The following is a 24,211-nucleotide window of genomic DNA, read 5'->3' as shown; positions in this document are numbered from 1 at the left end:
AGGAAGACGCAAATAAGAAAAACCCTACCCCCTCCATAACTACCTCTCTCTCCGCTGATAGAAATAAACTCTGTATACTCCTACTACACAAATATGACTTAAACCTACAGAAAACAAAAACCCGATTCTACTCCCTAGCTAACAAGGCAAATTCACTCCTAATCAAAACAATTAAGCAAAAACGCCTTAAAGCTAAAATTATCTCTATCCACCACCCCACAACACAAGACTGTCTTACAAACCCACAAGATATAGCGGAGGCCTTTGCTGATTACTACAAGACACTATACAATATTATAGATGACCCAAATACATCTCAACCAACACCCACACTAATACAAAAATTTCTAAACGATATAAATCTTCCTCACCTTACATCCTCACAACTTGAATCCATATCTTCCCCTATAACACCAGTGGAAATAGAACACACTATTCGATCGCTGCCTCTCAACAAATCCCCAGGTACTGATGGCTTTACCAATGAATTTTATAAAACATTTGCCCCACATTTAACTCCCTATCTCTCCACGCTCTATAACCATGTGGCTGAAGCAGGCACTTTTCCGAAAGAAATGCTAATGTCCATAATCACTACAATCTCAAAACCAGGCAAAGACCCCCAATTAACCCATAATTATAGACCAATTTCACTGCTAAACACAGACATCAAACTTTACGCCAAAATAATAGCTCAAAGACTACTACCTTCTCTTCCCCTACTAATCCATCCGGACCAAGTAGGATTTACCCCCGGCCGCCAAGCACCCGATGCTACCAGAAGATTATCTCTCCTCCACAAACTTGACTCCACCAAACAACCCTCTATACTCCTTTCCCTTGATGCAGAAAAAGCTTTCGATCATATACATTGGCAATTTATGAAGCTAACGCTACAAAAATTTGGAATTAACGGTTGGATGCTCTCCGCAATCCTATCGCTTTATTCACAACCATCGGCCAGAGTATTGACAGATGGTACTCTGTCCAAACCCTTTCAAATATCCAATGGCACGAGACAAGGTTGCCCCTTGTCCCCCATAATATTCACATTACTCATTGAACCTTTAGCTGCGCGTCTCAGAGCTGACCCTTCCTTCACAGGGATCGCCCATCTTGACAGGGAACATAAAATCAGCCTTTTTGCAGACGATATCATATTAATGATCACAAACCCACACAAATCTCTTCATGCAATACGATCACATCTTCAATCATACTCGGAAGTCTCATACTATAAACTTAATGAAGCCAAATCTTCAATTTTAAATCTTCATGTACCTACCAAAGTCCAGCAATCATTAATTAAACAATTTCCCTTTACATGGGAACAACACAGCATTCCCTATCTGGGAATTAACCTCACTTCCGCGGTAGAGAAACTCTATGGGGCTAATCATAAACTTCTCCTCGACTCTATCCCACAGGAACTTAACAATTTACGCACATCTACACTATCCAAACTTGGGAGAATAGCGACCCTGAAAATGTGTATACTTCCCAAAATTTTAAATTGACAATTTTGTGGTCATGCACCGCTGCACCCAAATGAAATTTACATCCTTTTTTCCCACGAATTGAGCTTTCTTTCGATGGTATTTGATCACCTCCTGTATTTTTTTGCTCTATAAAAAGAAAACCGACAATTTTGAGAAAAAACACAATATTTTTTACTTTGTGCTATTAACCACTTCTCGCCCGGCCTATTGTCAAATGACGGCCGGGCAAACCTCTCATCCCTCCGGGAGGGCACCATATGACATCCTTTCCAGATCACACTTTGCACGTGCCCGCAGGGCCACACTATGGCGAGATCTGTCACCGGCTGTGTACCTCAGACACAGCCGATGACAGATCTGTGTACCGGCCCCGTTGTCAGTACCATGTGACCTGCTGTGTCCAATCACAGCAGGTCACATGACAGTTGTATACAATGGATGGCTTCCTTTCATGCCATCCATTGTATACAAGTGTCTAGCTGTGAATGGTCACAGTGATGACATGCACAGGCTGGGCCAGTTGCAGCCCATTTGTGTCATGTGATTAGCCGTGGCCAATCACATCTAATCGCAACCAAAAAAGCTGAATGAATTGATTTCATTCAGTTAAATGCTTGCTTATAGCAAAGAAATTTGTTGCTATAAGCAATCAAATTGTGTTTAAGAAAAAAAAAAATGCTGATCACTTCCCCAAAGTAGTACAATATTACTATGGTAACATTATATTACTTTGGTCATAGTGTAATATGAAAAAAAAATCTTAAAAGAAAATTTTATAAAAATAAAAAAAAACTTTAAAAAAATTATCATCTTTTTTCGTACTGCCACCAGTCAGTGTCCCTGATCACCGCCACACCAGTTATATGATCACACTGTACTGCACTGGTGACAGTAACTTTTTTTTTAAATTTCTTCATTTTCCTAAAATTATGACAAAATAAACTCGCCATTCCGCTTATGAAATACGTCGGACTGTCTACTTTGCAAAAAGGGGTCATTTGGGGGATATCTGTACTGTTCTGACATTTTTGGGCCTCAAGAAATTATATTGGCTGTCAGTACTTCAGGATTGATCAATTTTCAGATATATCCCATAGTTTGTGAACTCTATAACTTTCCTACAGACTAAATAATAAACACTGATATTGGGTTATTTTCACCAAAGAAATGTAGCAGAATACATCTTGGCATACATTTATGAAGAACAATTTATATATTTGCAAACTTTTATTACAGAAACAAAGTTTTTTTTTTTTTTTTAATTTTTGGTCTATATTTTTTGTTTAATTTAGCAAAAAATAAAAACACCAGTGGTGATTACATATCACCAAAAGAAAGCTCTAGTTGTGTGAACAAAGTTATAAAATTTTAGTTTGGGTACAGTGTTGTATGACCGCGCAATTGTCATTCAAAGTGTGAGAGCGCTGAAACCTGAAAATTGGTCTGGGCAGGAAGGGGGTAAAAGTGCCCTGTATTGAAGAGGTTAAACATGTCCAGTAAAAAAATAACATTTTGTCAAATTTACACCAAAATGTAAAAAATTCTGCTACATGTCTTTGAGAGTGAAAGAAAACAGGAAAGCAATGGTGATATGGGGGGACAGGGACTGAACGTGTGCATGAAAGGGGAGGACTGAAGGAAACCATGAAAGTGGAGGATATGAAAAGGGGGTCAAGGTGGATATTAAAGAAGGGAATGAAAGAGGGATGAGGAACAAACATGAAAGGGTGGGCTAAAGCAGGGCATGGAAGGGGGACTAAAAACCCTGTCACAGCGTGAGGAAAATACTGCCGATAACCGGCAATTGTCAGAGAAGTGTTTGGCACTAATCATCATGGCACTTAGGATCAGTGTCCAGCAGTGCCGCCCACCTCTGCCACTCACCTTTGCCCAACAGTGCGGCCCACCTGTTCCCTGCAGTGCAATCCAGCAGTGCTACCCACCAGCGCCCTGCAGTGCCACCTATCAGTGCCTCCTATCAGTGCTCATCAGTGCAGCCTCATCAACGCACATCAATGAAGGAGAAAAATTACTTGTTTGCAAAATTTTCTAATAGAAACAAAGAAACTTTTTTTTCGTTTTTCTTTGTTTCTATTATAAAATTTTGCAGATCGGTAATTTTTCTCCTTTTCTCATTCAGCTCGGGTACATAGCCATCCAGTGTGCATCCAGAGATGCTCAGTGATCACCGGGCATCGGCGGTAATCACTAGCTGGGACTCGGTGATTGACAGCCGTGGCCACGAATGATAGTATGGGTAGGGCTCGTGCGCACCCCCTACCTAGAAATGCAAAATCACGTGTGTGTGTGTGTGTGTGTGAGTGTGTGTGTGTGTGTATATATACATACATACATACATACACACAGTGGGGCAAAAAAGTATTTAGTCAGCCACCAATTGTGCAAGTTCTCCCACTTAAAAAGATGAGAGAGGCCTGTAATTGGCATCATAGGTAGACCTCAACTATGAGAGACAAAATGAGAAAAAAAATCCAGACAATCACATTGGCTGATTTGGAAAGAATTTATTTGCAAATTATGGTGGAAAATAAGTATTTGGTCACCTACAAACAAGCAAGATTTCTGGCTCTCACAGACCTGTACCTTCTTCTTTAAGAGGCTCCTCTGTCCTGCACTCATTACCTGTATCAATGGCACCTGTTTGAACTTATCAGTATAAAAGACACCTGTCCGCAACCTCAAACAGTCGCACTCCAAACTCCACTATGGTGAAGACCAAAGAGCTGTCGAAGGACACCAGAAACAAAATTGTAGACCTGCACCAGGCTGGGAAGACTGAATCTGCAATAGGCAAGCAGTGTGTGTGTATGTATGTGTGTGTGTGTATATATATATATATATATATATATATATATATATATATATATATATATAGTGTGTGTGTGTATATATGTATATGTGTGTGAGTGTGTGTGTGTGTGTGTATGTGTATATATATATATTTAGTATATGTGAGTTTGCGCACCCCTGCTGCCCTGTAGCAGTATATCTGCTATAGGGCGGTAGGAAAGTGGGTAGTACTCTTAACTTGGCGTGCCTTTTGAGAGTGTGAGAAATAGAGGAGGCATTGTTCAGCCTAATGGGCTATTAGTGTGAGGTAGAGGGGACGTTGCATAAAGTTAGGGGGTATTGGTGGGTTTTTGTTATTTTAAGTTTTTAAATATCTTAAAATTCTAAACAAAAGCGTTTTATTATGCAATTTTCTTGCTATGTTTTTTTTTTTTCTTTAAACGGGAAGGGGGGATCCCTATGGAATCAAATTGGAAAGCGTAATGTTGCCAAGCAACAAAGGGAGTCAGCTTGTAGAGCTCTCATATGATCAGATACTAAAAAACGAAATTGTTGTGGTAACCCTCTATGTTCTGGTGTAGTGTCATGGCTGAATATCCCTCTGTGGCAAACTTGCTCATCAGAATTGGAGCGGAGTTCCCCCTCAACCCTCGTTTTCGTGTTCTATCTGTTTATCTGAGGCATTTCTCAAATCACTCCTCACATCCCCCCTGCATTCCTGTGAGGCAAAGGTTATCTCCTGGCAGATGGTGTGGGGGACAACCAGGAAGACATGAGAAGTGGAGCCATCCAGTCTGAATGAGGTGTCATTTTTATCACCCAAAACTATGTAAGCCCACTCATTATCAAACCAACCAGAATAAGTGCACAGTCCTCAGGTCAACTGTATGGTTCATATCACGGGATATGAGCTAGTAATTTAGTGTAGAATTCCCCAATGACCACTCCCAAAATGGGTAGTCAGAGCCCCCCTTCCCCTGAGAGGGACCCTTGAAGACTTTTAAGTGAGTTAGAGAAACTCTCACACACACACACACACACAGGGATCTCCCAGCAACATCGTAACAAGGGGAGATCAAAGAAGCTTTCTGCTCACAACTTGAATTTGCTAAAACCAGGCAAGGCAAGTAACTTATCCTGTATTTTCCCGCTATTCTATGTTTGCTGTGTCTTTGTATACATATATATATTTTTGTGATATCTCTTTGTACATATTTATTTTGCATCCAACGCTTTTAGTAATAAATCTTTCTTTCTGAAAGTGTTAAACTGTTTCTAAGCGCTTACTTGCAATTCACGAATCCCTGCCTTTGAAGAGACGCTACTGTTTGTATATCTCTGTATAGCAAGGTCCGCGGGCCGTGCTATATAGACCAATATTTCAATCATTATAGTGTATATTTAGTAACGGGAGTTTCCCAGTCTCCGACAAAAGTGGTGGTGGCAGTATAGGGTTAGTTGCGTAACTAACCTGACCCAGTAACAAGCGCATCCAGGCTGCAGGCACCGATTGTAGTCCATTAGCTGGGCAATCGCTGTGTAGGGTGCAGCTGGGTGGGGCCTTGTTACGCGCGTCACACCGCGGTTTTGGATCGGCCGGCCCTTCGGTCACGAGTTTGGTGAGAAGGTCTGGGGTCTGACGCCGTGGGCGTGACGTATTACTGTTAGTCGCGGTTGTGCGATTGTCGCCTGTTGGTGGTGGCGACCGCGGGTCGTGACACCCTCCACCGCAACCCATGCTATCAAAATCATCCTACCATTCAACACACCCTCTCTTTGAGATGGTGGCTTCTCAGTTCTGGTTTAGCTGAAGACAAAAATAGGAACAAAATGTACATTGAACACAAGTTGCTTTGTCTACCATCACCCCCAGACTTTGAGACACTTCAAGAGCAAGAAGCATCCCCAGTTTTCCCATTTGGTTCTAATTAATCTCATATGTTTCAATTACCATTTATTTTATTGGGTGGAGAGGAGGATCTGTCATGGGAGCTTCACCCGCACGCTCCACTGGATTGGCAAGTAGTGCCCCCTCTCTACCTTCCCAGTGGTGTTGGGCGCGGGTGCTCCATGGGGTGGTTGGTCCTACGGGGTCCCATCTCACCCCTATCCTCCCCCCAACCCCCCTTCTCACCACACAGCAACACTCTAGATGACCTCGCGGGAGGGGTTGCTGCCGGTCACAGTGATGGCGTGGGCTTGGGCAGTGGGCTTGTGTATTAACCAAGTCCTGGTAGTGTCGGGCCCCCTCTCAACCTGCCTCTTCTCCCCTCCTGCATTGCGGTCTGGGCAAACCTGGGGCTGGGGGGGGCCTTTGCCCTGCTGTGGGGAGTTACCTGTGCTGTTTGGCAGGCCTACCTAAACTTGGGGGGGGCGTGGGCCGTGCTGCCATGCAGCTCGGACGGCCAGCGGTGGTGGCCTCTAGTGTCCAGTGTGTTGGCCATTTTATTGGTGTCTGTCTGAGAAGCTCAGGTGACAGAGGCTGGCTGGAAGAGGTCCTTGGTGGCCATTTTCTCAGAGTCCGCAGGTGGGACATCCCTTTGTACCTGGGCTTTTGGGGGCTGTGGTCTGATCATCTTTTGTGCGGGTCAGACGGTTTGTCTTAACTGTTCAGACAGCGTGTTCTGTTGAAAAATCGTTTACTCCCTGCCACCCATAGAACAGAACAGGCTCTGTCCTTGTCTGAGAAACCGAGTGGACACAGATGTCATCCTCCTACTCTGATCGGTGGGGGATCTGTAAGCTGATCCCCTGCTAATCAAAAGGAATCTGCCCTGTGTGAAAGGGGCCTTATACTGTGATTACTGCCATTAGTGGTGATTAGAACCTTTCAAAGACACCATTATTAACCACTTCAAGTCCGGACACGTTCACCCCCTTCCAGTCCAGGCCAATTTTCAGCTTTCAGTGCTATCACACTTTGACAATTGCGCGGTCATGCAACATTGTACCCATATTAATTTTTTACCATTTTTTTGAGACCGATAAAACTTTATTTTGGTGGTATTTATTCACCACTGGGATTTTTATTTTTTTGCTATATAAATGTTAGTCCTTACGTCTGATTCTTTGTCTATGTATTGCTATGTATCTTTTTGTTTGCTGTATGTGCATTACCTCCTATTGTATTTCAGACTGATACCTTGTATTACCTGTACTTATTGTATGCTCTGAGTTTATTAATAAACTTTATGGGGGGGGGGAATGAAAGTCCAAAAATTAAAAAAAAGTGTTTTTATTAAATTTTGCAAATATTCTTTATTCTCAAATCTTGGCTAAAATGTATTCATCTATCTTTTTAGTAAAAAGAAAAATAACCCAAATTAGTTTATAACCCAAAATTTATAATTTTTCAACTTTTTTTTTTTTTTTAACATACCGTCACCCTAGCAGTACAGTGTCACCATAGTGACACTGTATTACTTGGGGATGATGATTTTTTTTTCTTTTTTTACACTGATTGCTTTTACACCCATAAAGGCTGTAAAATCAATAATTTCTCCTGTATGGCTGCATTCCTGCAGCCATTGAAAAATACTGTGAGAGCTGTGGTTGGTCACAGCTTGTCACATGGTATAAGTCTGTTGTGAGTAGCCCTGTACCATGTGACCTCTGTGATCATTCACAGATTTCACTAGTAGTAAGCAATGATTGTCAGAACGTGACATCGTGTTTACTACTATTCATGTGATCACTGATTGGACAATCAGGGATCACGTGAATCGGGACCTCACACAGAGATGTCCCATACAGCGATCGGTGTGCCGCTCCCAGGGAGCACGCACAGGCAATGGATGCAGGGGGACGTTTAGAAACATCCACCCGCTCCGGCAGTGCTCCCGTCTGGCCGTTTATACACATGGGCCGGATGGGAAGTGGTTAATTATTACGTCAGAAGTTCGCATTGATGAAAAATAGTTATTGTAGATTGAATGTAGGAAGCATAATATAGGTTGTAGCATAGGGAGTAGACAAAGTAGGCTTTCCATGTTGGAAGCTCACACAGTAGTATATAGATTCTTATGCAGTAAGGGTTTGTTCACACCAGGTGTGGTGTGGGAATGTGCATGAAATCTTGCATTTTCCTGCACTGTAGGAAAACGTGTTGTCTTCTGCAGATGCACTCGAGTGCCATTAATTCTTGAGATTGCCACTCATGCATCTGCAAAACATGACTGTGTAAATGCCTGCCAAGATGCACTTTTACTTTTTACTATTCTAGGAATTTCACCTAAGGCTTAAAGTGTTACTAAACCCTTGACCCTGCTTTCATTATATCTGGTCTCCCACAGTACAAACAACATGGAAATGCAATTATTTTAGTAAATATAAACTGCTAAATACCTTTTCTCATCAGCAGTATAAAGCAGTCTTGTGACATCTATCAGTGTCCAGACGACCACTGGTTAATCTTGTAGTAGATTTCATTTTACTCTGACTGTCTTAATGAGGTTGCATAACCCCTGACCCTCTGTGCGGGTCACATGCTTTAGCAATACACACCAAACTGAGCATGTGCAGGGCGACTCCTAGAGCTCTGTACTGTCCAGATAGATTGGGGACAGTAGAAGTAGGGGAGGATCAGAAAAGACCAGACTAATTGTAGAGGTCACTGCAGTGTAGTATTTTATTCATTACAGGTACTTTATTTAGTGCTTTCAATTGACGCAGTGCTTTACATAATTATTATACATTCATATCAGTCCCTGTCCTCATAGAGCTTACAATCTAAGGTTCCTAACTCGCATTCATCCATCCTAGGACCAATTTAGAAGGAAGCCAGTTAACCTACCAGCATGTCTTTGGAGTGTGGGAGGAAACCACACTACCTGGAGGAAACCCACACAGGCACAGAGAGAACATGCAGACTCCATGCAGGTAGTGCCGTGGTTCGGATTCAAACAGACGGCCCTAGTGCTGCTAAGCAGAAATGCTAACCACTTAGTTGTTAGATCTGAAAACAAATGTGAAAAATTGCAGTAACGCAAGCTACAAAAATAATAAAAATAGGTTTGGTCTCTAACCAGGGCCAAACCCCTGGCCAGGATAGGCTCAATATCAGATGACAAAAGCCTACCCCAGTGGTGACAGCCACGTGCCAGCTAAATGCAAGAAATGCCACTTCCAGGAAGATTGTGAGCACTCTTTAAAAAGGACAGGCCTTGGCCATTCTCTTTCAGACTTCTGGCTTCCTTGTCCCATATAAAATCTTTTCTTTATGATGTATTTTGCATTAAGCTCCCTTGGGACCTCAAACGTGTTTTCTCTGCCCTACAGAAACTACCCTTTTGAACCCTTCAGGATTATTTCCTTAGAAGGCCTTTCCTGCAAAGTAGCCTACTTAGTTGCCATCTCATCTGTTAGCGGTGTCTCTGATTTGGCAGCCCTTTCCTGTAAGGAGCGGTTTCTCATAATTCACAACATTGTCTTACTCCCAAAACCATCAGTTATTCCCAAGGTGGTATCAGTCTTCCATCTCAATGAGCACATAGTCCTATCATCCTTTTGTCCTGCTCCAAAGCAGCCAAAGGAAATCTCTCTTCATTGTCTGAATGTAGTCAGAGCCAATCCAAGTCTATCTCAAAGCTGCAGCTTTAAACAGATGAATTCCCCATTTGTCTTGTCATCAGGACCTTACAACGGACACCCAGCGTCCTTCACCAGATATAAAAGAAATCTGATCACTGGAGCTTTACAGTCTCTAGGTCAAATCTCCTCCTGTGCTTCTACTGGCCCATTCCACAAGATTTCTGGGACCTTCCTGCACTGGGCCTCTGTGGCCTAGCTGTGTAAGGTTGCCACCTGATCCTATGTTCATACTTTTCCAAAGTTCTACCAGGATGCATGTCCAAACTTCTGTGGATGCTGTTTTCATCTGCATGGTTCTTGCAGTGGTTGAATGTGTTGGCACAATTCTGTTTTTGTCTAGTTGTTGTGTTACCTTCTCATTCATTGCTTGGGGATGTCCCATGGTCTAGGAATGCATTGCCTCTGTCCTGTAAGGTACAATGAAGAGTAATTTTGAATTGCCTATAAATTCCATATCTTGGATTACAGTACCAGACACAGGCTACCCTTCTTCCATTGCTTGGTTACTCTGCATTGCTTGCTACAAAGCTGAGGAATAATGGCATGAGGTGGGTTTTTGGGGAGGCTCCCAGTGGGTATGGCTTCGGAAGCTTGCCAGTGCACAGTCATTTGAGAGAATGAACCTTTAACCCAAGGTCTATACATATTTGTTCCGTACTGTACTCAAAGGTATGGAATTTACAGGTAAATCAAAATTTCTCTTTTTTGACAACCTCACTTGAAAAATCTCCTTTCATGTTGTGAGTGCTGCCTGTCTACTGGGCATCTCTTACCACAACTTCCTGGATTACCAGCATGATTTGCAACGTCTCCTTTTCTCATTTCGTTGGGTTACTTTCAATTTCTAAGGACTACATATCCCATGGTACCTTGCTGACTGCAAGCAATTATTCCTGAACTGACTCCGCCTCTTGAATCTCCAACTGTCAGCAACTATGTAATTTAGAAGGCAGGTTCTGTGAATTTTGTGACACTGAAGTGCATATTAACAGGGCACAGTAAATATGTACCACAGGATTCAAGGACGTAAATGAAACTGAAAATGCGTGAACAGTTAGGCTTTTTTTTTATTAAACTACAAATAAAGGATTCATATATTCCTGTCCACAATGATCTTCAAAATGTACACAGAGCTGTGCATCTCAGTGTACACTTTCAGTGTCTGCTTGGGGGCGTCCTATCACTGAAGGGGAGGTAAGGATAATTCAATTTTAATATCACTTAGCTGTATATAGTTGTTTTCTTATTTCTGTCTATGCATGGTGCTTTACAACTCTGTTATGCATGTAACCTTTCAGGAAGGCATCTGACAAATATTTTATCAAAAGATCTGTATTGTTTTCTGTTAATTTCAGATAAGCAGAAGAAATGTCATCTCCGTCTAAATCTCCTGTCGGTGCCCCTTCCAATGGTTCTCCGGTATCTCCTCAGTTTTCAAAGACCCTTAATTTACCAGATTCTCGACGAACTAGAGATCGCTCTTCATCTCCAATGAGAGGCCACCTTATTCCCAGCCCACTTCCAACTAGACGTACAAGAACATTTTCTGCGTGAGTAATAGCTATTTGTTTTGTATTTTGTCTTGATTAGCCCAGTGACATGCATGCTTTTACAGCATTTACAGTTCTTATAAACTTTTTTGTTTTCTGATTCTTGTATGCAGCAACCTATAGCTATGAATCCGAATTTGCAGTGCTGAAATCACGGCTGTACAAGTTGGATTTGATCAGTTGTTTGTTTTGTGTTAGTGAACTTAAATTTGAACTTTAGGCAAACCGCTAAATACAGAGATGAAATACTTAAAAATGAACTGTTTTTTACCTGACAAAGGATTTGCATTTCTACCTCCTTTTGGTTTTGAGATGTACCCAATTTTTTCACGCAGCACTGTTCTGTCTGCCAGAGCAGGAGACCTCCTTTTCCTCTACTGCAGTTCAGTAACACTTTCAGGTCTCCTCCTCACCTTGTCAGGCAGTGAAAGAAGCAGTAGACTGATGAGCTCATCCCTGTCGGTCTGCTCTCTCCACCTTGCATTGAAACACACAGGGCAGCCATCAGAAATTTTGGGACCCTTTACACAGCTTTAGACCTGGGTCCCCCTGGCCCTGACCATCAACATTCCCCAGGGCCCACCAACTGGCCATTCCATCGAATCCACCCACTGGCAATTCCATTGAGTCTTTCAATGCACCCACTTCTACAACTCTTACAACTTAATATATGAAAGTGAAAATTGTATTCCAAGTCATCAGTGCTTTCAAGATTTAACAGTAAGGAATTAAATTTTGTCCAAAAATATGAAGCCTGCCACCACGACAAGGTGGGTTAGCTCCTCCTGCTTTCAAAAAGCACACTGATCCCACAGGATATAACAGAAGTCTATGGCTCAGTGCAGCTAACCTGCAGGACAGTTGCAGTGCGCTGCACCTGCGGATCAGTGTTTTTTTTGTTTTGTTTTTTAAATAGGTGCTAATATGCCCATTGCAAAAGTGCAGTGTATGTAATATTTCATACACTGACTTTTTCTTCTTCCAGCTTCTACTGGCATAGCTCTCCAGACTGCTATAAAGGTTCCAGGCAAAGTGCACTTGGTATCACTCTGCCTGGAACAGGAGTTGGCGCTACATAGAATTATTAGCTTATGCGGCTCCTGCTCCCTCTTCCAGGCTGCCTGCTTCCACTGCTACCAGCTCCATGCTCTGGGATATCAGGTCGGCAACATGTTGATAATCTGGGCTTTCTCACCTGCCATCCCAGAGCACCTGAGATACACCCCTGATATATGAATACTTACATTGGTACCAACTGGCCAAGTATGTAATAAATATGTCTGGAACAACAACATACAAAATAAATTTATACACACACACACGCACACGCAGACTGCTTCTATAAACATTTGTGAAAAAATGGGTCGCTCTCAGGAACTCAGTGAATTCAAGCATGGTACTGTGATAGGTTGCCACCTGTGCAGCAAGTCCATCCATGAATTTTCCTTGCTGCTAAATATTCCCCGGCCAACTGTTAGTGGTATTATGACAAAGTGGAAGCAACTGAGAACAGCAGCAACTCAGCCATGAAGTGGTAGGCCACGTAAAATGAGCGGGGTCAGCGCATACCAAAGTGCACAGTGCACATAAGTCGCCAACTGTCTGCAGAGTCAATAGCTAAAGACCTCCAAACCTCATGTGGCCTTCAGATTGGCACAACAACAGTGCGTAGAGACAATATATACCAAGGTAGTGCGGCGCTATATAAACCTCATGAGATGTCAAATCAATTCAAAAAATGAGATGGCAAGAACAGGTCACATAAAAAATATCAATACCAATTCCACACACTAAACAATAGGTAAGTGCTGGTAAGGACACACTCCCCCTCCTAGATCCTCAACTGAGGGATCATTAATCAGTGCAAAACAGTGTGTGCATCCCTTGGGGGATGAAGTAGTAACACTAACTACTGAACAATACTACAGCACTCCAACCCTACTTAAATATGGATGCTGTAATATAAATAGTCCACATAAATGGCATAAACACACACACACACAATTCTTGTGCTTGGGCTGGTAACGTGCCAATCCTCAGTAGCTGGAGTTCCTGCTCAGGCCCCACAGGACCAATGACCCTTATGAACCACTCAAACACGATCCTCCCAGTCCTGGGTAGTCTTCTTAGTAATGATGGTGGTACTCTTTTCCTCCTTTTATACTAGTTGCATCTCCAGCCACTGATGACACTCCTGCGTATGTAACTCTCCTTACACTGCCCCAGTAATAAGACAGAGAATGGCCAACATAGTGTAAAACTGTTTGATACATACAAAATGAATAAAAAATGCCCACTCACGTGTAGAGAGACACAGTCAGGCTTTCACACCACACTATGGGTGTACATGGATGAACAAACAGGTGCACCAAGATGGCGCCCGCGCCGGACAGGATATCACCGCGCATCGGAAGCTCCTCCTAGCGTATCTACACGTTGCGTCACGATCTGTCACGTGACTTCCTCAGGATATACGCCTACACTGACTGGAGCTTCCTTTTATCTCCCCCCCCCCCCCCCCCCCCCAGCCAATCCCTTTCTAGGGGGCGGAAGTTCGGCGGCCATTGTATTGTAGCCGCATACTGCTAATGTAAGGAGCGATGTATTGTAGCCGCATACTACTAATGTATGGAGTGATGCGGTAGTGAAATCCCTCTACATGTTCCGGACCCTGACTAATACAGGAATACATAATGTACGCGTGAACTCTGATAAATCCTATACCTAGGGATGTACCTAGATAATTGGGCCAAATGTGAGATGTGACAGTGTGTAGAGAGCTTCATGGAATGGGTTTCTATGGCCGAGCAGTGGCATCCCAAACCTTTCATCACCAAGTACAATGCAAAATGTCAGATGAAGTGGTGTAAAGCACACCGCCACTGGACTCTAGAGCAGTGGAGATGTGTTCTCTGGAATGACGAATCACGCTTCTGTCTGGCAATCCGATGGACATATCTGGGTTTGGTGGTTACCAGGAGAACGGTACTTGCCTGATTGCGTTGTGCCAAGTGTAAAGTTTGGAGTAGGGATTATGGTGTGGGGTTGTTTCTTCAGGGGTTGGGCTTGACCCCTTAGTTCCAGTGAAGGGAACTCCTTAAAGCGTCAACATACCAAGACATTATGGACAATTTCATGCTCCCAACTTTGTGGGAATAGTTTGGAGATGGCCCCTTCCTGTTCCAACATGACTGCGCACCAGTGCACAAATGAAGGTACATAAAGTCATGGATCGAGTTGGGGGTGGAGAAACTTGACTGGCCTGCACCTCAACCCAATAGAGCACCTTCGGGTTAGAGTGAGGACTGTGAGCCAGGCCTTCTTGTCCGACATCAGTGCCTGAGCTCACAAATGCGTTTCTGGAAGAATGGTCAAACATTCCCATAGGCACACTCCTAAACCTTGTGGACAGCCTTCCCAGAAGAGTTGAAGCTGTTATAGCTGCAAAAGGTGGGCCAACTCCATTTTTGAACCCTATGGATTAAGACTGGGCTGCCATTAATGTCCATGTGCATGTAAAGGCAGGCGTCCCAATACTTTTGGCAATATAGTGTGTGTGTGTGTAATATATACAGACAGTGCTCAAAAAAATGAAAGGAACACTTTAAAAACACAGATCTCAATGGGGGAAAATATCATGCTGGATATTTATACTGATATGGATTAGGTAAAGAATGCTACATCGTTTTATGGAAATAAAAATTATCAACCTACAGAGGACTGAATTCAAAGACGCCCCGAAAATCAAAGTGAAAAAATGATGCAGCAGGCTCGTCCATTTTTCTGAAATTTTCATTGCAGCAACTCAAAATGGTACTCAGTAGTTTGTATGGCCCCCCCAAGTGCTTGTATGTATGTCTGACAATTTCTGGGCATGCTCCTAATGAGAAGACGGATGGTGTATCAATTCCTTCATCCTCCAGGATCTGCCTACATACTCTCGCCACATGAGACCGGGCATATTCGTGTACCAGGAGGAACCCAGGACCCGCTGCACCAGCGTAGGGTCTGACAATGGGTCCAAGGATTTCATCCTGATACCTAATAGCAGTCAGGGTACCATTGTCTAGCCTGCAGAGGTCTGTGTGTCCCTCCATGGATATGCCTTCTCCAGACTCATTCACATCTGTCACATGTGCTCAGGGTGAACCTGCTCTCATCTGTGAAAAGCACAGATGGTGACCCTAGAAGCACAACTTATTGGCTTCTCGTGCTGCTTATCCCTCCCTCAGTCTAAACTCTGCTGTATGAGGGCTATAAGAGGCTGATAGCATGTCAAATTCATGTACACTGATTGCATAAAAAAATGAATACAGAGCTGCTATTCCATGTTTCTTTTATATGGCGGGAGTCCAGCCTTGAAGGTAAGAGAAACCCATAGATGAACAGACATTTTAATGTTTTTCATAACATGTAAATATGGGTATGATTTTTCTTTGCATCTCCCTTTCAATATCCATGATTACTTTGTGTGTGTGTTTGTCACAGCACGGCAAGAGCATCTGAAGGACCAGTCTACAAAGGTGTTTGCAAAAATTTCTCCCGCTCTAAGGGACACGGTTTTATTATACCTGAAGATGGAGGGCCTGATGTATTTTTACATATCTCTGAGTAAGTGCTTTGATATAATGTACTTGTGCGACACACGGACATTACTGTTTATAATAAATACAGTGATGAAATGTGGTCTCAGTCTGGCAATATTATGGCCCATATTTAATATCCCATGATTACAATGCAAAATTGGATCTGGGCTTGTTCCAGGTCAGTAAAGATTATTCTTATTAGTACTATATATTATCCTATATACAGTATGTCATGGGTTTGCAAGCTCTATGAACACCTGCTTCATGTTAGAAATGTTTCACTATGAATCTAATGTAGTGCATTGTCTGTACATCTATTTTCTTGTTTTGTTCTGGATTTATTTGATTATAGAGCAGTAAATAATTTTGTTTTATAGATAATGCCTTTGTGTGCATGTGGATTGTAGATTTTAAAAGAGAACTGAATGTATGCCTAAATGCACAATATATAACTTGACATTAACATTGATAGGTAGTACCAGGAGTTCCAAGGAATAGCTGATTTATTTTTTTTCCTCAAAATTGTTTTTTTGGGTTTTTTTTCATAGCACAACAAATAAAAACCGCACAGGTGATCAAATGCCACCACAAGAGAGCTCATTTCATGGGAGAAAAAAATGATGTAAATTTCACTTGGGTGCAGCGTTGCATGACTGCACAATTGTCAAAGTAACGCAGCACCGTAATGCAAAAAATGGCCTGGTCAGGAAGGGGGCTAAATCCTCAAGAGGGCAAGTGGTTAAATATGTTCAGTTAAAAAATGTACCGTATTTTTCGCTTCATAAGATGCACCTTTTTAGAGGAGGAAAACAAAAATTAAATTGTGAACCGATGGACTGCGGACATAGTACAGGAGATGACCAGAGACTGCAGTGATAAATAGCCCGTTGCGGGTAGGGCACCTCATGCGCGACCCCTACCCGGACATGCAAAATCACGTATGTATACATGCCGCCCTGTAGCAGTATTTGTGCTATTGGGCAGAGCTGAGCTGGTTAAATTATCTTAATCAAAACATTGTACAAAGTATAAACCCTCTTCAAGTCATTGTATTATAGATGCACCTTTAAAGCCCCTCTCTAGGATAAACCTGCCTGTTTCTGTGAGGCCAGGACCACTGGAGGATGCAGGGGCTTTCAGAATGGGTAGAGGAGATCAAGGAGCTGTGAGATCCCAGGTGTACTGGCCAGGCATACAAAGCAGATCAGGGACTCGGACTTGACCTGCTTGAACTAGTGGCAGGCGAGAAAGTGGGGGTTTAATTTGCAGGGATCTGGGAACAATGCTAACTGATAACAGTCATCAGGAACAAAAAGTTGAGTTATCGGCTCACAAGATTTCTGGCAAGTAAAAATGGTGTTTCTTTGCACTTATTAAACAGATAAAGCCAAACACTTTATTTGATATATTTGAGTAACCAAGAGGAAACTAATTGTGCATTGTTAGGGTTTACATACACTTTAAAACTACCATGATCCAGTGACAATGAAACCTAAAAAGCTTGCTACTGTTGCATTGTTATTGCTGCATATCATTTACTTGCCAACAGTAACTCATTTTAGTGAATATTCAGCTGTAACCATTTTATTCTAGATCCCATGAGACACTTGATGTAAAGGGGGATTCTGATGGGACACCTGATGGGTGTTTATTATCTATTTTTGTAACGTTATTCTGCATAAAACATTTAACAGTGTCATTTCATGAGATAATTGACAAGGGTGTGTTTAGGGGTACGGTAGGGATTGGGTGGGGCAACTGATGGTGAGTAACTCTGGCTAGTAGCTCAGGACTTGAAATTTTGAGCCCTGCTGACTGTATGAGTGGTGGGGCATGCTGTTTCTGAAATGAATTTCAGGTTTCCCATTCCTAGGTAGACACTTTTTTTCAACTATTTCAAAAACATTGTTTTGCTTGTAACTGATGCTAAACAAGTCTCAATATCTAGGGTAGTTCTCACATTTTTTTTTTCTCTGTGTTCTGTTTTTCTCACAACAGTATTGAAGGAGAATATGTCCCTGTAGAAGGAGATGAAGTGACGTACAAGATTTGCACCATTCCACCCAAAAATGAGAAACATCAAGCTGTAGAAGTTGTAATCACCCATTTAGTTCCAGGAACAAAGCATGAGACGTGGTCTGGACATATCATTGATTCCTAAATCTTTCATCGGCATCAACTGCGATTGACATGCCATGGGATTTTTTTTTATAATTTTGCTACTATTGTTTAACATCATAGGTTACTGCAAAAAGTGGCCACTAGTAATTAAAAGAAGATATAGTAGAGTCCACAAAAGTTTTCTGGTGGTCCCAAACTATCATTAATTGTCATTCCTACAACTGAATTGTAAAACCAGGTGTTAGATAAGAAACTACTCCTGAATGTTGTCTAATTTTCAGGGCTTATCTAGTCCAATATTTTTATCTGGGCACCATATTTGGTTATATACCTCCTTCACTTGATACATACTGACATCTTTGCAAGAGACTAAAATATATTTTAGTACTGTGGATTTGTTTTCACTGAATGCTCTAAATAAACTAGAAATATCTCTAAACCATATTTGTCGTCAATAAAAACGTGAAAGTCGTGTTTAAGAAAAAAAAAAAAAAAGTTTATCCAAATAATTGCTATTGGCTAAGGAAAATGTATAAATTTATTACATTTTACCACGCATCTTCAAAGACCGCAAGAACCTAGAGAAGGCACACCTAGCAGTAAACAAAAGCTGAGATGAATAATTCTGCATACAAAGTTATCAGTTCTGTTTTGTGATGACCTCTCATCACCTGGCAGTGGGGATATTTCTCTTATCCTGGCTCCTGGACCTTATGGTATGTTGAGTTTTCCTCCTCTGGCAGCATACCAGTACCCTGGGGGCAGTTTCTAACTAGATGTTGAAATGTATTCATATGTTTCATTAAAGTGGAAGTATGTGCAAAATAAAAGCACATCTTTTGCAGTTTTTCACTAACATTACCACAATACAGTGCCTTGAAAAAGTATTCATACCCTTTGATATTTTCCACATTTTGTCATGTTACAACCAAAAACGTAAATTCATTTTATTGGGATTTTATATAAATTGGCACTTAATTGTAAAGTGGAAAGAAAATGATAAATGGTTTTCAAAATTTTTTAGAAATATCTGAAAAGTGTGGCGTGCATTTATATTTAACCTCCTTTACTCTGATACCCGTAACTAAAATCTAGTGGAACCAATTGCCTTCAGAAGTCACCTAATTAGTAAATACGAAGAGTCCACCTGTGTGAAATTTAATCTCAGTATTAAACATTACATCAGTTTGTAATGAGTTTTAGCAATACTGGCCTTATGTGCGCCCTCCAGCCTCCGAAGACGGTTCATGAGAGCATCTACTTGGGAGGAGCATTCCATTTTGAGTTTGGCAGATATAGAAATCAACAAACCGCGAAGGATGGGCTTATGTGCCTCCCACAACGTGTAGGGGTTGGTAACTGAGGCAGCATTGAAAGCTAAGTATTCCTTGTTTGAGTGTTCGATAGCTTCCTTAACCCAAGCGGATTGAAGGATGGCTTCATTTAAGCAACAAGATGGAGCGCTGCGATCACATGGTCCCAAAGTCAATTCAAGGAAAACTGGAGCGTGATCAGAGAAAGTGAAGTTACCAATTAACTAGGTTTAAACTCTGAGGAGGTCTTTCTGTTGAACAAAAAGGTAATCTAGGCGTGAGTACGTCTGATGAACTGAAGAGTAATAGGAGTAGTCTTTTGTGTTAGGGTGTAGAATGCGCCACGGGTCAACTAAATGAAGTAGATGAAGTTCAGCCTTCAGGCACTTAAGACAGGTTAACGAGAGATGGGAGGATTCCTTAGAAACATCTAGGTGTGGTTCCAGTGCGAAGTTGATATATCCGCCGAAGACAAGGGAGCCCTCCATGAAGTAGAGTAGAACCGGGAGCAGCCCTCTCAAAAACGGCAGATGACTAGCGTTAGGGAAGTAGACATTGGCAAAGGTCACCACCGATTGAGCAATCTTACCCTTGGCCAACAGATAGCGACCCAGCAGATCCTGACGCACTGCGGAGAGGGACCAGGGCACAGATTTAGCTATTAAAAGGCTTACCCCCTTTGATTTGGAAATGAGTGAAGGACTGTGGTATACAATGCGGAAATCACGATTGTATAGCCGTGGAATGTGGGCAACTTGAAAGTGGGTCTCTTGTAGAAATGCCACCTGTGACCTATCTCTCTTCAAATCCAAAAGGAGTCTAGAGCACTTTTCAGGAACACCAAGGCCCTGGACATTCAGGGACGCTGTCCGTATTGTATCCATGGTCATCATGGAAGAATCTGAGTAGACCACAGTAAAACCGGAGACCCAAATCCCAGGAGGGAGAAAAAAAAGAATTGGGGGGGGGGGGGGGAGAAAACAGGGTAGAGAGAAGGAAAGGGGAGAGAAACAGCAAGGTGGTGGGCAAGAATGAGAAAAAGGGAAAGAGGAGGGAAGAAAGAAAAAAGGGGTGGGGCAGAATAAGAGACAAAAGGGGGAGAAAGAAGAAAGTGGGGGGGGGAGACAAAGAAAAAGAAATGGAGGACTGGAAAAAGGTGCAGGCCAAGAAGGATGAGAATATGGGGGGGAGGGTGAGTATCCAAAAGACTGTAAACAGTGTACGATTTCACAACTGCCATGGCAGACCCTAGAGGGGGGTAGTGGTAGGACTAGGAAATGAGGGAATAGAGAGGGGCCGGGGACCAGCTGACCAGACAAAATGAAGATTCAAACAATATTGTAGTCTGACAAAAGCGATACTAGAGACATTGTATGAGAGGAGCAACAGAAGTGTATCTATGAGCATGGTAGAGACATGTAGCTGACCCCCCCCAGGAGGGAGACCACGAGAGGTCTGTATGAGACCGACTCCGGCCTCCTTTTTGTACAGAGAAAGAGGAAACTCTGTGATATCAGCTAAAACACTATAATGGTTGAGATAATCGTCTGCATAATACGGTCACCGCAGGCCGATTATGCAGATATATATATATATATATATATATATATATATAAACATACAGAGACTAACAGCACAGCAAAGAGATATCAGAGAGAAGTGAAAGGGTTAAGGTACTTGCCAAAGTCCTGGGTTAGCAGATCCAAGTTTCAGAGCAAAAGGGCACGGGTCTCCCCAGATGGTACTGATGTTAAAATGGGAGACGTCTTCAACTTAGACTCTTAGGCCTGACAGCCTATTTTGTCGTCCCCAGCAGGGGGTGTCTCTGAAGTCAAGGACCAATACCCCGTTTAGGGCGTGTAGGTATGGGTGGATACCTCAACTAGAGCCAAAATCTCCCGTAATTCATATTTTGGCCCATAACTTTCCAGGTGCGCAAGTGACATTCCACCCACAGGTAGATTATTATGCAGACACGTCTGAGGATTGATTAGATATGAATTATGAAATTATACACTGTACGGTTCACAAGATCTACTTTTCTGTTTTCCTATGTATCCGAGACAATGCGAGTGACCTATCAAACTGTTCACCTTCTCGTGGCCAATCTGACGATAGGTCCAGTTTTTATGCAAGTCTCTCATGTCCAACATATGAGACATAGGGGAGAAATGGATTTTGAAAAGTGTTTATTTGATTCTGTCACCTACGCTGAGTTAGGTTTATTAGTTTGGAATCTCTTTCAACTCCTGGGAAAGCTTGCCTTACCTCTTACGAGGTGTTACAATTTGCAGGTTCTTTGGACAGGGAGGCCCCGGATCCTTTGGGGGCTTTATAGCTCCTATGACCCTCCTGTGACATTCCCAACTCACACACATACTGGCCAAATGTGGCTGGGCCTCTCTAAGGAGGGAGGGGGGAAGAATGAGGGAGAAATATATTTGTCAGGATGGTTAATCCCTTTGCCAAGATGGAGGTTGAAGCCAAAATGGTTTAACCACGTCCATCTCTGGGTATACGCTGTTACACCTCCCCCCTTAGGTGGTTGCATTGAAGGGGACTGCAATTTCCCTTCTGATGCAACCCACTTCTGCCGCAGGCTGGCCTGACCAGGGCACGGAGCCACTGTGCCCAAGGGTTCACCTTGGGGTGATATGCACTGCGAGAGACCCAGGTTCCTTTTGAAAAAGAAGCTGTTCTCCCCCGCAACACTGCTGTGCCAACCAAGTGAGTAGTCATGGGTGAGCACCAGTCGGCTGTGGCAATCCGAATACTGTGGCGATTGCCGGGGTGCCTAGCTGTTCACAAAACACTTCGGCTCAGGGGTGTCATCTGCTAACATATTAATATGTAGCTTCTTGTCGAGGTAGAGAAGGAGATTACCCTCTCCCATCTTCGTCCTCAGGCCTAGGACTACATCTGGCCCGAAGGTAGTGGTGCTGTGTGTGCACTGGAACCGGACAGGCGAATTCTGGAACTTGCCTCCCAGATGTGTCCACAGTACCTTCATCCAAGATGAACAGTCCTCGTTACCTGCTAGCATCCAGGACACCAGTTCCTCCAGTTTCCTGTCTGCTAGGTCAGTCACAGGCCCAGCTGAGCCATGATAGTTGCACCCAGGCATCTTACCATAGCCAGCTGCACCCACGACTGACGTAACCTGCTTTTTGGCCTGGGGAGCAGACCAGGCCACCACTGCCTCAGTCTCCCCATGCCCAGACCTCTGGGGGTCTCTTCCTACTGGTGGTTCCCAAAGCTGAACCACTGACATGCCCTTCTGACAGTCACCCTTCTCGACTGTCAGACTAGGCACGGGTGGTAGGTTCCTGACTAGTGACAGGGGCCCAAGTTGCTCTACCCAGACAAGGCCGAACACTGCAAGGCCACTAAAGTGGGCAACTGCACCCAGTTCCACTCCGCATTGCAGGTCATTCCTGACCCCTGGGGAGGTGGTTGGGGCGTTCTCAACCCCAACTAGCTTCCCCGTGAATTCAGGCAAGCCACATGGGGTAGTGAAGGCTGACTCACCCTGAGCCTCCTGGGTTAGAGATGGTGGCCCATACCCTTTGCTCAGGTCCATTATGGTTAGACAGCGGGCCCCTTCTGCATGCTCCATTGCCTCATGGCTCCTGGGCATGGGGTAGGCCACAACCACAGGGCTGGTGCTCAGTTTTCCAAGGTCCTCAAAAGCCTGGTCATTTGATCCTGTTTGAGGACCGAGACTACCAGGGATGCCCAGACTCTAGCTGACCCCTGGATTCCAAACTGCGCCATTCCCTCTGTCTCTTTGGCCCATTCAGCCTGTACCTCCTGGGAGATAAGGTTGGCAGGAGGGAGGCATGCATTCTGCCGTCTACCTCCTGAACCACACGGTGAGCTCTCCCTGGGTTCTCCTGAATCCAGACACCATCTATCAGAGCCCTTGCCAGCAGCTTCGCGACCTGAGTGGCAAGGAAAGGTGATTGGGACTGAGGACCGCAGCCCTCTCTGAAATCCGAGCATCAACCCCAATAAGGCCCCCTGCACTCCCAATCCGAGTGTGCTGTCCCTGCCTAGGACATATGTTTGTCTGCCTGATGACACACCGTGACAGGTCAGCTCAGATGACATGCTTTTAGACTTCCAGCCTCCTGCGGATAGGCCATTCTTGCTGTCAGGCCTGTGTTTACTCTTCCCAGCAGGGAAGTTCACACCTAGCCAGAGGCTGAAATCCCTGTATGAATGGCTTTCCAGTGCTGGCCTGCATGTGGGACTACAAGGCCCAGCCAGCTGTTGTTTACCCTCAGCAGGAAAGCCCTCAGCTAGATGACCTCTGAAGTTCCTTTGTGAATTGCTTTTCAGTGCTGCCTTATGCGTGGAACTACAAGTCCCAGCCAGCTGTTGTTTACCCTTCTCAGCAGGGCAATGCATAGCTAGCTGACCTCTGAAGTTCCTTTGTGAATTGCTTTTCAGTGCTGCCTTATGCGTGGAACTACAAGTCCCAGCCGGCTGCCGAGTACCATGCAAGGCCAACGGCACTTATCGAGGCATAATCTTCTGAGCCTGGGCAAGGGACAGGCCTATCCCGACCATCCCTTTGCTTAGCCCCCAGAGATTGTACCTTTGCCCCCTTCACAGCACTGTGGGTGACCCCCAACAATGAAAATGCATCATTTGTTTCATCATGAATATCATAACCATCATTAGCGTTACTAACATTACCATCAACATTACCATCATCGTCAACAGTCATGTTTATAATA

The 24,211-nt window shown here is 43.5% G+C and overlaps 1 protein-coding gene across 1 annotated transcript in view; it reads left to right on the top strand.

Moving 5' to 3' along the window:
- Positions 1-18,595, top strand: part of CARHSP1 (calcium regulated heat stable protein 1) — an 82,407-nt gene extending 63,812 nt beyond the window's left edge. Inside the window, exons 2-4 of the mRNA XM_089692179.1 lie at positions 11,255-11,449; positions 15,938-16,060; positions 18,034-18,595. Of these exons, the coding sequence (XP_089548305.1) occupies positions 11,268-11,449; positions 15,938-16,060; positions 18,034-18,196 (468 nt within the window). The 5' untranslated portion in view covers positions 11,255-11,267 and the 3' untranslated portion in view covers positions 18,197-18,595. The remainder of the gene's footprint in view (positions 1-11,254; positions 11,450-15,937; positions 16,061-18,033) is intronic.
- The last annotated feature ends 5,616 nt before the right edge of the window (positions 18,596-24,211 follow it).

Source organism: Staurois parvus, unplaced genomic scaffold, assembly GCF_062004578.1.
Source record: "Staurois parvus isolate SC_StPar_1 unplaced genomic scaffold, SC_StPar_1.0 ptg000022l, whole genome shotgun sequence".
Lineage (NCBI taxonomy): Eukaryota > Metazoa > Chordata > Amphibia > Anura > Ranidae > Staurois > Staurois parvus.
Note: the sequence above shows the minus strand (reverse complement) of the source record. Positions and strands in the feature narration are given on the sequence as shown.